The sequence below is a fragment of the Vidua macroura genome, chromosome 17 (genome assembly GCF_024509145.1).
Source record: "Vidua macroura isolate BioBank_ID:100142 chromosome 17, ASM2450914v1, whole genome shotgun sequence".
Classification (NCBI taxonomy): domain Eukaryota; kingdom Metazoa; phylum Chordata; class Aves; order Passeriformes; family Viduidae; genus Vidua; species Vidua macroura.
This window is the reverse complement of record NC_071587.1, coordinates 11,426,911-11,441,885: the sequence shown is the minus strand read 5'-3', so window position 1 is coordinate 11,441,885 and position 14,975 is coordinate 11,426,911. Positions and strand designations below refer to the sequence as shown.

The 14,975-nt window shown below is 44.9% G+C and overlaps 2 protein-coding genes across 3 annotated transcripts; one reads left to right on the top strand and one right to left on the bottom strand.

Moving 5' to 3' along the window:
- Window positions 1-1,166: 1,166 nt before the first annotated feature.
- PPP1R3D (protein phosphatase 1 regulatory subunit 3D) lies at window positions 1,167-5,179 on the bottom strand. Its single transcript, XM_053992727.1, has 2 exons — window positions 5,125-5,179; window positions 1,167-4,983 (listed from the first exon to the last, which is right to left on the bottom strand). The coding sequence occupies exon 2, from the start codon at window positions 4,975-4,977 to the stop codon at window positions 4,054-4,056; it is 924 nt and encodes a 307-aa protein (XP_053848702.1). The 5' UTR covers window positions 4,978-4,983; window positions 5,125-5,179; the 3' UTR covers window positions 1,167-4,053.
- A 686-nt stretch (window positions 5,180-5,865) lies between these two features.
- Window positions 5,866-14,406, top strand: FAM217B (family with sequence similarity 217 member B). Of its 2 annotated transcripts, XM_053992721.1 has the most exons (5): window positions 5,866-5,905; window positions 6,917-7,169; window positions 8,349-8,454; window positions 8,548-8,633; window positions 9,043-14,406. In XM_053992721.1, the coding sequence occupies exons 2-5, from the start codon at window positions 7,069-7,071 to the stop codon at window positions 10,319-10,321; spliced, it is 1,572 nt and encodes a 523-aa protein (XP_053848696.1). In that variant the 5' UTR covers window positions 5,866-5,905; window positions 6,917-7,068; the 3' UTR covers window positions 10,322-14,406. The 2 variants fall into 2 exon arrangements, with proteins under 2 accessions (XP_053848696.1, XP_053848697.1); XM_053992722.1 differs by lacking the exon at window positions 5,866-5,905 and having other exon boundaries at window positions 7,065-7,164.
- The last annotated feature ends 569 nt before the right edge of the window (window positions 14,407-14,975 follow it).

Genomic DNA, 14,975 nt, shown 5'->3' with positions numbered 1-14,975 from the left:
TTTATAAAATAAATACAAATAAACTATGAATTTGAAACTAAATGTAAAAATACCACCTGTATTAAAAGTAACACCAACAATGTGTAAGACAAACTTGATAGTTGGATATTTGCAGAAAAAAACCCCTATCATTTTCTTAAATAATCTTACATTTTGGAGCAACTTAATACAGACATGCCCATGTATTTAAACTGATTTGCAATAATTAGCACTGATTTAAAAGTAACTGATAAAATATATCTTTATTAATTATGTCTGCTGGTTAAATGTCTTCATTTTGCTTTAGGAGAAACATGGCAACAGATAATTCCAATCTTCAACTCTATCAAGACTGACCCCAATGGAGCTGCAGTTCACATGGAGGATAAATCAGGCACTGCATAGGGACACTCTTAACATAGCACAGGTAGATTTTCATGAAACCTGTCAGGGGAAAGAACCTGGTTTGGGAGGAAAGGCTGCAGCAAGGAGAACTGAAAGAAAAGAAATAGAACAAATAATAACACAATTGTGAGGCCCAGAAATGGATGTGGTAAGTAAAGTTTAGCACAGATTTGGAAAGTGCAATTTAAGGAAAATCCTCTCCTCTCCTCTCCTCTCCTCTCCTCTCCTCTCCTCTCCTCTCCTCTCCTCTCCTCTCCTCTCCTCTCCTCTCCTCTCCTCTCCTCTCCTCTCCTCTCCTCTCCTCTCCTCTCCTCTCCTCTCCTCTCCTCTCCTCTCCTCTCCTCTCCTCTCCTCTCCTCTCCTCTCCTCTCCTCTCCTCTCCTCTCCTCTCCTCTCCTCTCCTCTCCTCTCCTCTCCTCTCCTCTCCTCTCCTCTCCTCTCCTCTCCTCTCCTCTCCTCTCCTCTCCTCTCCTCTCTTCCATGAAGCTGTATTAGAATCAAGTGGCAACAAGCCTTTTTCCAAAACTGGATCTCAATCCTGCAGGTGCTGCAGGCACAGAATTCTGAGGTGAAAGGACAACAGATTCCATGTAGGAAGTGGCAGCCAGATCATCTTTGCAGACACATACACTAATCACTGTATCTTTATCAAGTAGGGTTCATTGTTTAGCAACTCAAACCCACCTTAATTTCCAGAATGTGTTACTCTCTAAGTGACAACTTGACATTAAGTTTCTTTATGAGCTTTCTTAACAGCACTACCATTGATAGAAACAACAGAAAATTGTGAAAAGCTTTTATTTCAATCTTCTGTATTACAATAGCCATAGTTTTATTATTGCATTTTAAAATTAATTAAGCACTTTGCAATTTTACAACTGACGGGCCTTTTGTCCAGCATATGTGCTTCATTGATATACTGTGAAATGTACAACCCCTTTTTATTTACATGAATTTCATATTTCTTTAAAAAACATGCTTGAAAGAACCTTGAAACTGTGGACTACTAGACATTCATTTACTGTATGACAATAATAAATACATATTTTTAAAAGTGCATTATATGGTGATAATCCTTGTGAAGAATTCACGTTTACAAAATCCTCATTATAAGGGAAGTGCTCAATTTGAACACAGTGCAAGCAGTCAAGTTGTCCTGAGAAGATACAAATGTGGTGTAAGTTTACCTTCACGACAGGTGCATATTAGCACTAAATGGCTTAATCCCATTTTTGTCAACCAGAAGCCATTTGATGTTCATTACTGAGTGTGCCAATAAAACTTAAGTGCAAATATCAGCTCTGCTGGGACAGGTGTCAGTACTGGTGTGAAGGTTTAAAAGCTTAACCCGGAGATGGCTCTCAGCTCCACTGCTCCACTGAGCCAGCAGTGCCAGAACTGCACTGCCAGCCCTTCTCCAGCAGTGCAGACCAGCACAGAGAGCAAAAGGAAACTTGGAATAATGCTTCAGTATTTAGTATTCAAGACCTTGCACATGCCAAAACCCTGAGAGGTTGTGGAAGGAAGACAATAGAAGCCCAACTGAGATTGCTGAGACATTAATTTTTCACCCCTCTCACACTGTGCTACATCTGGCATGAACCTTTCTTGTGACAGCCTCAGCTTTACAAAATCTGACCTGGCCAAGGGAACACTTAGCTCTGACATTTGCTAGCACATAACAGTCTGTCCCAGAAGACAGCAACATCCTTCTGGCATGAAAGCAAGTATTGCTCTGAGCTCCAGCAACACCCACTGCCAACGGGTGTCTGGTAAGAGAAGGGTTTTTATGGTGTGCTGTGTTTGCTGGTGGAAGAACAACAGTAATGTCAGAGGGGAAAAGAGGGGGAACAATGCTTGAAAAGAGTGCCTTTTATTCAGCACAAATACTTCTGTGCATGTGTGTGCACATGGATAGGACTGAGCTTTCTGAGTACTCTGCAAAAAGTGCTCAGCAGCTCACAGAATAATTCTCATTCCTGACTTTGGTTCTTCTTAAAGTCAAAGACCAATGGAACGAGGCAGCTTCCTCACTTGAAAGCCCAGCTTTGCTAAATGTGTATCACAACAAAGCAGCAGCATTGCGTTGCCAGACAAATCAATTTTCTTGGGGTTTCTGCACTTCCAGAATTACTCAGTGGACTTTTCAGACTAATATATAACTGGCCATGGGTTGCTTCCAACTGTGATTTTACAAACAACTTGTGATTCCGATAAATAAGCACCAATCCAAAATAAGATGCCCAAATAAGTGGCCTGATTTCCAGGCATAGTCCTAAAACACAGCTCCTCTAATATCTCCATCCAGCCAGCTCTGAAAGTCTATGTTACACATATAAAGCTAAACTTTCCATGCAGCAATGATTATGTATGGGAACAATTATGGACAAGCTATTACTTCATAAATTTAAGCCTGCTGCAAATCTTAAACCACACTAAAACCACAGAACGAAAATAATAAAGCAAGAAGCACGGAAAGATGGTCTAACAGTGTTCCTGTGCCCTCCCTGCAGCAGAAGGGATTCTGTTTATGAATCTGTGTAATTAAGTGCTTTCAAGTTCCTGCTTGTGTTGCAAGGCTGCAGTCTTGGGAGTTCAACTATTTTACAATGGCAAGCAGTTAAATAAAGAAGTCAAAGCTACTTCTGCAGTAGTTCTGGAACACTGGGGAACAACTGTGATTCAGGGTTCTGGAATGCTATTCCAAACCTCTGTACCCTGCTCCCTGTACTATTTCTTTTCCTTATCTATATTTATTTATATAATATCCATTTCTTGATCTATAATTTTACCAGTAACAGTGATAAAATCATGAGCATTCATACAGTGCTTTGAGACCTTCAAGTCCAATACTGGTCTTGTTTCCCTTAGTAAAATCAGGTGCACCAGAAAAAGACAATTCCTGTACCACCACCTTGAGAAAAACCTACTTGGGCATCACTTGACAAAGGTGAGAATTTCCCCAGGCAGATCTGCCTTACACACACTTTGGTGACAATCACTTCTGCTGCAGGAGATAGGAAAAGGCACCTTTTGCTTTTTTCCCAAGGGAAACACAGGTGCTGATGGCACATTTTCATGTATGTTTTCCTCATAGTAGGATTAAATTTCCAACTCAGATATTAATGGAAACATTTAACGTGGTTACAGCCTTAATAACATATGTATATAAATACAAGTACTCCCTACAGTGTCTGTCATCCAAATTATGCATAAATGGAATAGTGCCCTGACTTGGTGAAGTAATATAAACAAAATTAGAAACAAAACCAGTAAAGCCACACTGTTCATTTAGAAAACAAACAGTAGAAAATGGTAAGAGACATCCGTTAGAAACATTCTATGCAACCAAGAGTATCACTAGCAACAAGAGATGTGTTTTTTTGCTCTCTGGTAGCCTCACAGCATTCCTGGGAACCATTCTGCAATGACTCATGCACTCAAAAAACCCACATGGCTTTTCTGTGATGGTATGTCACTACAGATCCTGGCCTTTTTAACTTTCCCAGAGGTTTGGAGCAGTTTGTACAGGCCACTGGCTGCCTCCCAGCCCTGGGACACTTGGCCAGGTTTCAAAAAGAAGACTGTTGCCATACGAGCAGAGCACCATGCCAAGGGACAGAGTGCCAGCGAGACCACAGGCACGCTGCTCAGCACCACTCCCTCTGTTCAGATGAAGTGGATCCAGCTCTCCTCACACTCCCTCGGCAGCTTCAGGGGGTGAGTCCGGCAGCAGAGGGTGTAGTTCTTGCCTCTGTTGTTATCCCAGTACTCCTGGCCATTGACTTGGTACCTTGCTGCAAACTGGACCAGAGTGCTAAGCTGAAGGAGGAAAGGAGGCACAGGAAGAAAGAAAGTGAACACATCAACCTGATCCTGCCCGTTTTTCTCTGGGATGCTGCAGTTCCAACGAGCACACACCTCGTGGATGCTTTCCCACTGGTTGAAGGTGTAGCGCACGGACACCTGCTTCTCAAAAGCAACATTCCGAACCTGGATGGTGCCACTGAGCCCCAGATATGAGCTGGTCACCCGTTCCAGGCACACCTGCTGCTCCTGGAGTCGGGATGAGAAATCCAGACAGTCTGCAGGCTGCTGGAATTCAGGGACCAAGCATTGCATAGTAAACTCCAAGTTCAAGCTGCTGTACCAGAGGTCTGAGTTTATGGAGAGCCTGGAAAGGACATGCAAAGGGATGGATGGATCCTCCCCAGTTTGGAAGACTTTCACTTCAGTGAGCTCCAAGCCTAAAGCATCAGCAAACCTGACCCGGTTCATGCGGCTCTGGCAGCCGGGCTCCCGACACTGCACTGCTGCTCTCTTCCTCCTCTCGGGTGATGTCGGCAGGGACCTCGCTCGGCGACGCATGATGGGCCGCAGGGCTGGGTCACAGCTGGAGGAGGTGCTGCTCGCATGATTATTTGCCTGGGGGCTTTCCTTGGCTGGGGCACTGCTCCAAAAAGTCTTGCTGCTACTTGTATGGACTGCTGGGTGCTGCTGCTGCCTTTGTGCCACCGCTCCTTCAGCCCTTAACATGTTCTCATAGAGATCTGAGAGGTAGCTGGGATTCCTCTGAGGACCACGCACTTCCATTCTTAACTGGTGGCAGAAAATCAGCGTTAACACTGCAGGTAAAAATGAACACTGCCCCTCTGAAGCACTTGATTTGGGAATGGCAGCCACAGTAAGGTGTGAGGTTACTGCACTGGATGCAGCAAGGACCACCTGGAACAATGTCACCTTCGAACGAGGGGCAGAAGCGTGGCAGCTCCCACGGCAGCTGGCAGAGGCGTTGTGCGGGAAGCTGAAGGCAGACTCACTGCCCGATGAACTCGAGATCGCTGTGCTGGCTGCTGGCCCCCAGGCTCAGGCTGGAAAGCGATTCAAGGCTATCACCGCTGATACTGGAGGAGCTCACACCCAGGCTGGAGAGCGACTGGAGGCTGTCGTGCTGGATGAAGGACTCCAGGCTGTCGGAGAAGTCGCTGGAGGCGCGGTGCGCGCCGAAGCACCGTGTGCCGGAGCCCCGGGCGAGAGGGGCCTGCAGGCTGTCCTCGCTGGCTGCGGCCGAGCCCGCGCTCCGGCGGCAGCAGCAGCAGCACGAGCAGGGGGGACACTCCAGGCTGTCACACTGGATGCTGGGCGAGTCGAGGCCGGGGAAGGCTTGGAGGCTGTCGGGCGGGAGGGAGCCGGGGCTGCTGCAGAGGCTGGAAGGCGGGCGAGGGCTGTCGTGCGCGGCCGCGGCGCCAGGCTCGGTGTCGTGGCTGGCGGGGGACGGATCCGCGTTCGGGGCCGCCACAGCGCCCATGAGCGGCGCGGCCCCCGCTGCAGCCCGACCGCAGGAACAGCCCCGGGCCCCCGGGCGACACCGCGGCCGCTCTGCTCCGCACCCGCGGCGCAGGCGCGGGGCCGCTTCCCCCGCCCGGCCCCGGCCCGCCCCGGCCCGCCCGGCCCGGCCCCCACGCTCTGCGCTCGGGCGGTGCTACCGCTGCCGCTGGCGACGGACGCCGAGTACGGGCAGGTACCGGGCCGGGGGCGAGGGTCGCCGGGGAATGCGGGGCGGCCCCTGAGCGAAGGAGCGGCCCTTGCGGAGCGCGGTGATAGCGGCGGCGGGAGGGAGCGGAGCGGGCCCGGCTCGGCTCGGCGGGCGCTGCGGGCACAGCTGCCATCGCTGCGGGCACAGTCTGCGCCTGCTGGCACTGCTGCCATCCACCGCGGGCACTGCCTGCCATAGCCGAGGATACGGCCTGCTACCATCCCGGGTGCTGCCCGCCCGGCGCTGGCCTCTCGCGGCCGCTGCTCTGCCCCGTCCGGGTGCGGGACTGCGGCGCTCCGGGGCTCGGCTCCGCTGAGCGCGGCCGGGACAGGATGCGGGGAGGCGTTTGAGGGATAGGACGGGATCAAGTGTAAATAGACATGGACATTAATATGACTGTAAATGCATAAACACTACTGCAATAGAAGTAAAGGTGGGTCAGGAGAGCTGTCTGTCACCTGTCACATTTACAGACCATTGTGAACCCTTGGAACCGTGCAGTTCCCTGGTACAGGAATGCAGTTCCTTTGAAGTAAAAGAAAGCAATGGATGCTGGTCTGAGTATTTTTAGTAGGAGCTGATGAGACATCTGTTTTGGAAAAAGAAAAAAATTAAGTATTGGATGCAAGATTTGCATATATGCATATCGGAAGAGCGCATTTTGCGACACAAAAAGGACAGCTCAGCTCGCACAGCACGCAGGGGGGTGATCATCTGCTCTCCATAAACTGGGAGCAGGAACACCCACCCCGCTGGGCTGTGACGCCCAGCCTCAGGCAGCGCCGGGATCTGCGCAGGACGAGCGGTGGGGATGGGGGTGAGCACATGACACTGCACGGGAGCTCTGCGAGCACAGCCGTACCCTCGGCTATTTCCTTATTTTGGGAATAGTAAATTGAACGATGCTGCTTCCTGCTAAGCCGGTGCTGGGGGAGGGGACTGTTTTCCAGTGCAGTTTGGTAGCTGATTATGTTTATCTTCCTGCTTTAAAAATAGAATCACATCGGGAGGATTTTGTTTGTCGCCAGCATCTCCAGGACGTGAGGATGTTTGCATTGGATATATCGTGTCTTGCAAAGCCAAAAGACTGGAGCCGTTTGAAGATTATGTAACAGTAAAAGTGCAGATTCCCTTTGGAAAGAGGAATAATGGGACCAGGCATTCAGGAATATCCCTTATTACTGCACAGAGAGACACAGCAGAAGGAAAGCCACAGCCACACCAATGAAAACCACAAAGGAATGGTAAAGTAAGGAAATTAATTTCGCTTTTTATAGCTACTGGAATGTCAACATGCTGGGCTTAGTTAATAAGTGCCTGGCTGTCCTGTTCTCACTGCTTTCCTCTCCCCTGATCCCAGCGACAGAAATGATTGTGCAGGATGATCGTGCAGGTCACAAGGTCACAGAGGTGACTGCAGCAACGCTGGAGGCACAGGACTTCATTCTTTTATAATCTCTTGAATTTGTGAAATCATGTGTTTTTAAAAACAAAGTCTGACTATATTGACATAAAAACTGAGAACAAGATGTACAGCCTGGCAAATAAACTGAACTGCAGTAATGCTAGATTAGACAGGAGGGCACAGTTTGAATATTCCTGTTCTGAAATTATATTTTAAAGCTTTCCATTTGGAAATCAGTAATGATTTTTTTTTTCTGTAGAGTGAACACTGTTCTTATTCTGCAGAATACGCTGATTTATTTATTCTGGGTGCTTACACAGAAATGTTGCTGGTTTAATTAAGGAAGCATGTTTTAGTTCTAAGCTGCCCAGATCAGCAATGCCATTCCTTTTGCTTTCGTATGAGCTTTTTCTCTTAATAATATTTTCACAACCCTCTTACAATATGATAGGGAATTTTTTTATGCCTTCATTGTGAAATAGTTTGTATTAATACCAGAAGAGACCTTACGCTCCCTGTTCACTTCCACTCCTTATCTTCAAAGGAATAATCCTTTAAATTTTGTTGAGAATATGCAAATGGGAAAGACAAGCAAGATTTGGTTTCATATGTGACCTTCATATTGTACTTTATAATTAATTTTGGTAAATTGCAATTGGAGCACCTACCAGGTACTAAAAAAATCAGTAGTTAAATATCTGTAATATTTATTATGTCCAAAGAAGCTTTAGGATCCTCTGACAGAGGATTCTATATAAGGGCTACATTCTATTATTATATCATCTGATAGAATTATTCACTTTTGCATTAATGATATTAAAAATGCAGCAGTGCATTTGTAGTATAAAAAGTAAAAAGTGGCCATAGTGGCATAGTCCTAATGAACTTTAACTCTAAGAATGACTATAATCAGCCCTTTTTTAAACTCAGTTGTACTCTTAAATTTTTATTGTACTTCCATTCTGACACTCATATATTCTGCTATTTATATCTGATATTTTGTTTAATCCTTTGTGGTTACAGTAATGGAAAAAGCCATCCAAGCACCAAAGGACTGTATAAACCAATTTCTTATGTGAAATCTCCTCCTGGAAGATTAGGTAAAAATGTATCAAGTGCCATTGAAAAGGTAAATAATCCCCTTTTCTAACATAGAAAAGGCACCTCCTCTAATAACATCACAAACTTCTTAATAACATCACAAACTTTCATATCCTTTCAGATTTCCCATGACACTCAAGATGGTTACCAACCAAATGTTTATAAGAAGGGAAGGAACCAGGTGGATGGCAATAATCAGTCAAAAAGGTAATTCTATGTTAAGATTATCTGTTTAATTTGTAGTAATTTCAAGCTGGTTGACAAAATGCTTGTGATGAAATCATAGCAGCTGTGTTTTGCTTTTGACTTCACTGGCTCAGAGTTCAGCATTTATGAGAACAACAAATTTAAGTTATCAAAATGGGAACTTGCTATCCTGCTTTAGTGAGTTCTCAGGCTAAACCTTTAAAAAACCCCAAAAAATCAACAACAAATCAGTAGTAGGCAGTATTATCTCTACCAGCAGTTATTGATTTTGCCTGATTACCAAGTTTCCATGCCAGTTTTAGCTTCAGCCATGGAGATCCCCATCCTTGAAGGGGTGGCAAGACCTTTGTAAGCTGCTGTTCAAAGGCACTGACCATTCTAACAGTACATGAACTTCCTTTTCCTTTAGGATCCCAAGTATTTGCAGCTCACTGCACAGTGCACAAGGACCAAAGAGGAGTCCCCCAGAAAGAAGGCAAAACGAATCCTTCCTGCACAGGAGCCCCCCAGAAAGAAGGCAAAACGAATCCTTCCTGCACAGGAGTCCCCCAGAAAGAAGGCAAAACGAATCCTTCCTGCACAGGATCCCCGCTGGCACAAAGGGCAGCACACAAGAAAATTTCTGTAGGGCTAAGGATGTCCCAGTGCAGCATTTTTATTGCAGTAAAAAAGAACAGTTGGGGAAGAATCACAAAGAATATATGTCTGAAGCCAGTCCAGGCTCTTCGAAATGGCAAGAAGCATCTGTAGGTGAAATGTTTCTTGATTTTGAGTCGGTACAAATTATTAAAGAAGATGCAGAAGATGATAGTGCCAGTGACCTCTCTGACTCAGAAAGGATTCCCATTCCCCCCTCTCCCTGCACTCCCCCAGAACTCATCCTCAGAGCTGAAGAGATCGACCCAGTTTGTTTGGAACACATCCCTGAAATGGGATTTAAAGAATCTGAATATTACTACCCCGACTTCCTCCCACCCCCTTTCAACTCGTGGGACCTGAAGCAGCTGGCCACCTTTGTCCACGTGGAAGGGAAAACCGATTTCCGCCCCAAGCCCACGGGATCCCTGGAGAAGTACATCGAGCGCCTGGTGCAGCTCGAGTGGCTGCAGATGCAGACGGTGCAGAGCGAGAGGGGCAGGGCCACCAAAGCTCGGCCCCAGACTGCCCCCGGCCCCACCCGTGCCCTCAAGAGCCCCGGAAAAGGCAAAGCCTTGCTCAGCCCTGTGCCCAGCAGGCAGGCAATGCCCCAGGAAAGTGTAACCAGGCTGCCCAGGAGCTGTTTGGGTCACAGGGCAGAGCTGTGCTCTGAGCAGGCTCGCCAGGTGCGTTCCCATCCAGGTCACCTGAAAGTTCCTGAGAGAATGGGGTGTGCAGCATCTTCTCAGAGGCAAACTGGTGATGTGAGGAGTGAACTGAAAAAGCAGCAAAAAACTGCAAAGCAGCAGCTTCTCAGTCTGCAGCCCCCCGAGAGCAGCTCTAAAATCCAAAGTGTTGGTAACATCAGACCCCCTAAGCAAACCCCAGCGTTCCACGGTGCAGCTGCTCCCATCAAAGGCTTAAAAACATATGTGTGTACAAATCCAAAGAAAAATGGCAATGTCAGCAATTATGTTCCTCCTAAAAAACCAACAGTGGACAGGAAAATAAAAACAAATGGCACAAAGCAAACACCAGGCAAATTTCAGTGAGGGAAAATTCATTAGTGAACATTGATGCTTCTTGACTGCTAGAAAGCATCTGGCCAGTGCAGAATAGTTTTTTTTTTTCTTCATAGGAAGATCCTGAGAAAAATGTTCCTGACACGTGGTTTTGAGTCAGCACTGCTCATTTCTATAGATTTGATCTTAAGCCAGCAGGAAATGTTTTCTCTGAAGGCAAATGTCTTCCATTGGTCGTTCCTCAAAAATATTTATAATTGCCTAATGAAGATAACAGTAGCACAGTGTGAAGTTTAGAGAAGTATAGAAAACCCTGTCTGCACCAGCTGAGTGTTCCTTGTACTTACCCTGCTGGGTGTGAGGGAGTAGGGTCCATGCTCTTTCTCCTTGCCCAGATGTGCTTTTTGTAAGACAGGTTTGATTTTGGTGTTTTTATAAAACAATGGAGCATGTTATCTATGCAAAGTCAACTCTAATTCTTCACAGAAGATGATGAATTGGATTTTTTGGATGAAATAGGTATTATTTTTTGAGAAGAAGATGAATGAAGAAAATGTTTTGAAATATTTTAATGCAGAAAGAATCCTTTTTAAGACAAAGTGTTAGGGACCAGACAGCTTCAATAACGACAGATTAAGAAAATTGAATGTGTATTTTTATACCCTGGAATCTTCACTGTGTTTACAGACAGCTTTCCTGGAAGTTCATTTTATAGACCTTGATGCTTTTTGTCATTTAGGGGAAATGACCAGATTTCAAATTGCACATGGATATATTTGAGTGATGGAAACTAAGGCTTTTAGCAGAGACTGTATGGCCTAGTTTTCAGAACTGGTAGCCTCTCAAAAACCAGACTTTTAAGGGAGTTTAAAGTTTAAAGGGTGTTGTAAGTTCAAGTAAAGATATATTTTGATACAGAAGATACCTATTTTTAGTCACCTGAGATGACTCTTATTTATCCTGTGGTCCAGTCTAGCCTGGTTTCTTAAGGTTTAGGGAGGCGAGATGGGGAAATGTCCTGCAGAAAGAAATTGTACAGCCAGGATTGGGTCCTGTCCTTGGGCCTTCTGTCTTCTCTTGTGTCTGTGAGCTACAGGAGAATACAAAGGACAGTCCTGAGAATATTCAAGTGTCACTTGATCTATTAGAATTTCAAATCAATCACAGCAGCTGGGGACAGGATCTTGTTAAGATAAAATTCTAAAGAATGTTTTTTTACTTTCACTTTAAAATCCTGGTCAGTGTATTTTCCTCCTCAGCCACCAGTCCCAGTCTTCATGAGAAGTGAGCTGAGGTGTGATGGGCCAGATTCTGCAAGAGGATCCTTCACATTGTGATAGAAAATGAAAAAGTAGCAAATACTGAAGCGTACATTATGTATATAGCTAAATTGCACTTCTCTTGGTGAGCTCATCTTGGTTTTAAGATGCTTAGCTGTTTCTATCTTTCATTGTGCCTACCAGATCTTCAGCTTTGTAAAATTTCAAAGCATGAATTTATTTGTAGTTTGAAAAGTGAGAATATTAAGAAATGTAGTAATAAAGTAGAATATTTTACAGTACATAAAAAAACATTGCTCAGGAACAGTCTAAGAAATATTTTTAGTGTTTTTTTTCCTAGTCTACTGGAGACCAAATGTGAAATTTTGAATTGGTAAAGGAAACGAATGTAATAGACAGTATTACATGTCCGGAATCAGTATTTGTAAAGTTACACTTAATATGAATTGTAGTTGCATGTACATTCAGCTCTATGCAATTCAAGTGAAACTTAATCTGAGATGCTCAAAGACCAGAGAAGGTGGCTGTGTCAGAGGTGTGGTGGCACTCAGGATGGGACTGAACACCAGCAGCTGCAGAGGACCAGCACATCCCAGTGTTGCTGTTTCACCCTTTTGTTTTGGTCCAGCCTCACGTATTTCAGCTTCTTTAGATGAAAGGTTCCTGCACCCAGTGCTAGTATTTCAAGCTCTGGCCAAATTCTGCTAGCCTGCATTAGCCAAGTTTTCCTGATTCACAGGAACAGTAGTGAAAAATAGGAGAAAAATTGGAAAACCCGGACCTGATTCCAGCCGGAGTCCGGAATGGAGTCATCAAGTTGGAAAACCTGGACCGGATTCTGGCCAAATTATGGAATGGACTCTGCAAAAGCCAGCAAAAGCGAAAACCCAGTCTGGATTTTGGCCGGGGTCTGGAATGGAGTCAGCAAAAGTGAAAACCAGAGAAAATAGGAGAGAAATCGGGGAACTGCTTTGCCAATAATCAGGATTTGAATGCACTGTTCTAGTTCACTGTTACAAGCACAAAAGCTGAGGTGAGCAGGATCCAGGCAATAATCAGAAGAACAGTTTAAAAAAAAAAATGCTGTTAGATGCAGTAAATAATTTAGCATGTTGTTATAGCATCGAATATGGCTGGATGCTAAATTTTCTAAATTGGAGCTTTCCTGGCTTGTAAGGAGGGCATGTAGATACAGGCACATTTTGCATGATGACTTCTCTAAGAATAAATAAACCCCATTTCAACCAGCAGTGAGCAGAGCAAAGGTGATTGGCACTGGGAAAAGTCTTTTGTCACAGAGGTAGGAAAGTTTTAATGTAGTGTTTGTCATCTTATGGACACCAATCTGTCGTTGGAGACTAAAAGGGGAAGCAGGTGGAGGTGGTGGTGGCACTTTAAAGAAGTCTGAAAACTTGTTCATCACTGGGCTCCACGTGGGATGTGGCCAAGTAGGTTTGTCCCACGTGATAATCACACCAGTCTAATTTCTGTCATTGATTTGATATTTCTGACACACTTGTCTTTGTTCATACACAGAAACAGCAATTCTGTGTTTTCCTCAACAAAGAGCTCTTGGCCTGAGCAGACCTGCAAGGGCGGGGTTTTATCCTGTTTCCATTTTAACTTCACCATGTTCTGGGCCTACAGATGAAAAGAGTTCCTTTTATGAAGAGGACTATGGTTTATATTTCCTTAATTTTCTATTGCGGGATATTGTCTGTAGAAGCACTTCTGAACAGAGCAGAACAATTTATTCCCTCAAACACATTCAGTTTAAAATTAATTACTTAAGATACTTCCACAGCACCGTGGTTGTGTGGCTATTAGCCTTTTTTTTACAAGGTTCAGCAATATGATCATAAGTGCTAAGCCTAGCACTGGTGATGCTTCTTGAAGAACAGATTACTGTGATGTGAGATATTTAAACAGAGTGATTTTTTTTTTTTTTTTTGCTACAGAATGTAAAGGTTTAGTGTTCTGCAGTATTACCTACAGAACAAATATGCTCAGGTTGTATTTCAAATAAACAGCCACATTCTGCTGCAGTTGCATGAGTATAAACTTTGAACAACTCAGTTATTTTCAGTGAAATGACCCTGTTAGCAGATGTGAAGAAACAGAATTTCACTCCAATGTGTATAAACGGTTTTCCTTGGTAATGCTAATGTATTCTTTGTGCATCACATGAGGAAATTTAAAGCAATATTGTTTTTCTCTTGCTGTGTTCCTTTTTTTCTCCATTGCTTGCATCTCATACTGAGGGCAGTGATTTTCCCAGCTCGTTGTCAGTTGGATACAGCAGGATAATGCTGCAGGGAGAGTTGTGCTGACTCCAATGGGCTAAGCTGTCCTGTTTGACTCCAGGCTCTGAGATCTGCCCTCATCCTGTCACTGTGTCCTTTCGGTGTTTCATTCATTGTTGTTGGAGGTAACTTTGACATTGTATTTACTGTTTAAAGGATCTTGTTAGAATTCTGGGAGAATTTTGACAGTTTTTTCAGCCAGTATGTGCTTTTTTGGAGCTGATACATAAAATTTCTACAGTATGAAATTGCCTAGAATGCACTATTCTTTGCCTTATTTTAAAGGTATTGAGCCTTTGTTGCTCCCATTGCATTAGTGGTTTTTCATCTGAAAAATAAACAGCCCACACTGGAAAACACTGAACTTGTTTAACTGAGGATTTGCAGACCAGCTTTTGATGTTGGTATTAATGTATTCTTATTTATTTGAACTTTTTGTGGATATTTTTGCTAGCAATTCCTTGGGAAAGTGATCTTGTCATTCAAAGGTCTCGTATATTTGCTACAATAAAAGTGAGATACTGCCCTGTTTGTTGCCGAGTTGTATTTTTTTCTCAAGACGGCACCACTGAATTTCCTTGGAGAGAATTCCAGTATGGTGCTGTTGGGTGGAGGGGGTGGCTCAGCACATTCCGGCTCCTGCAGGCCAAGGGAAGTCAGAAAAATACGGAATTTTCCTTCACCTTCACCTTGGGGCAAGTCCGGCTGGGATCCCGGACCAGACCGGGCTTGGCAAAAACGAAAACCCGGGCTGGGTTTCGGCTGGAGCCCGGAATGGAGTCGGCAAGTTGGAAAACCTGGACCAGATTTTGGCCTGAGTCTGGAATGGAGTCGGCAAATTGGAAAACGTGGACAGGATTCCGGCCGGAGTTAGGAATGGAGTCGGCAAAAGCAAAAACCCGGAACGGATTTCAGCCGGAGTCCGGAATGGATTCGGCAAAAGGGAAAACCTGGACCGGATTCTCGCCAGAACCAGGAATGGAGTCGGCAAATTGGAAAACCCAGACCAGAGTCCAGCCGGAGTCCAGAATGGATATGGCAAAAGCGAAAACACGGAACGTGTTCCAGCCGGAGTCAGGAATGGATCCAGAAAAAGGGAAA

Coding starts and splice junctions, on each gene's coding strand:
- PPP1R3D (XM_053992727.1), bottom strand. CDS start 4,977: ATGGAAGTGCGTGGTCCTCAGAGGAATCCCAGCTACCTCTCAGATCTC.
- FAM217B (XM_053992721.1), top strand. CDS start 7,069: ATGGGACCAGGCATTCAGGAATATCCCTTATTACTGCACAGAGAGACA. Junction 7,170..8,348: donor AACCACAAAGGAATGGTAAA/GTAAGGAAATTA, acceptor TTGTGGTTACAG/TAATGGAAAAAGCCATCCAA. Junction 8,455..8,547: donor TATCAAGTGCCATTGAAAAG/GTAAATAATCCC, acceptor ATATCCTTTCAG/ATTTCCCATGACACTCAAGA.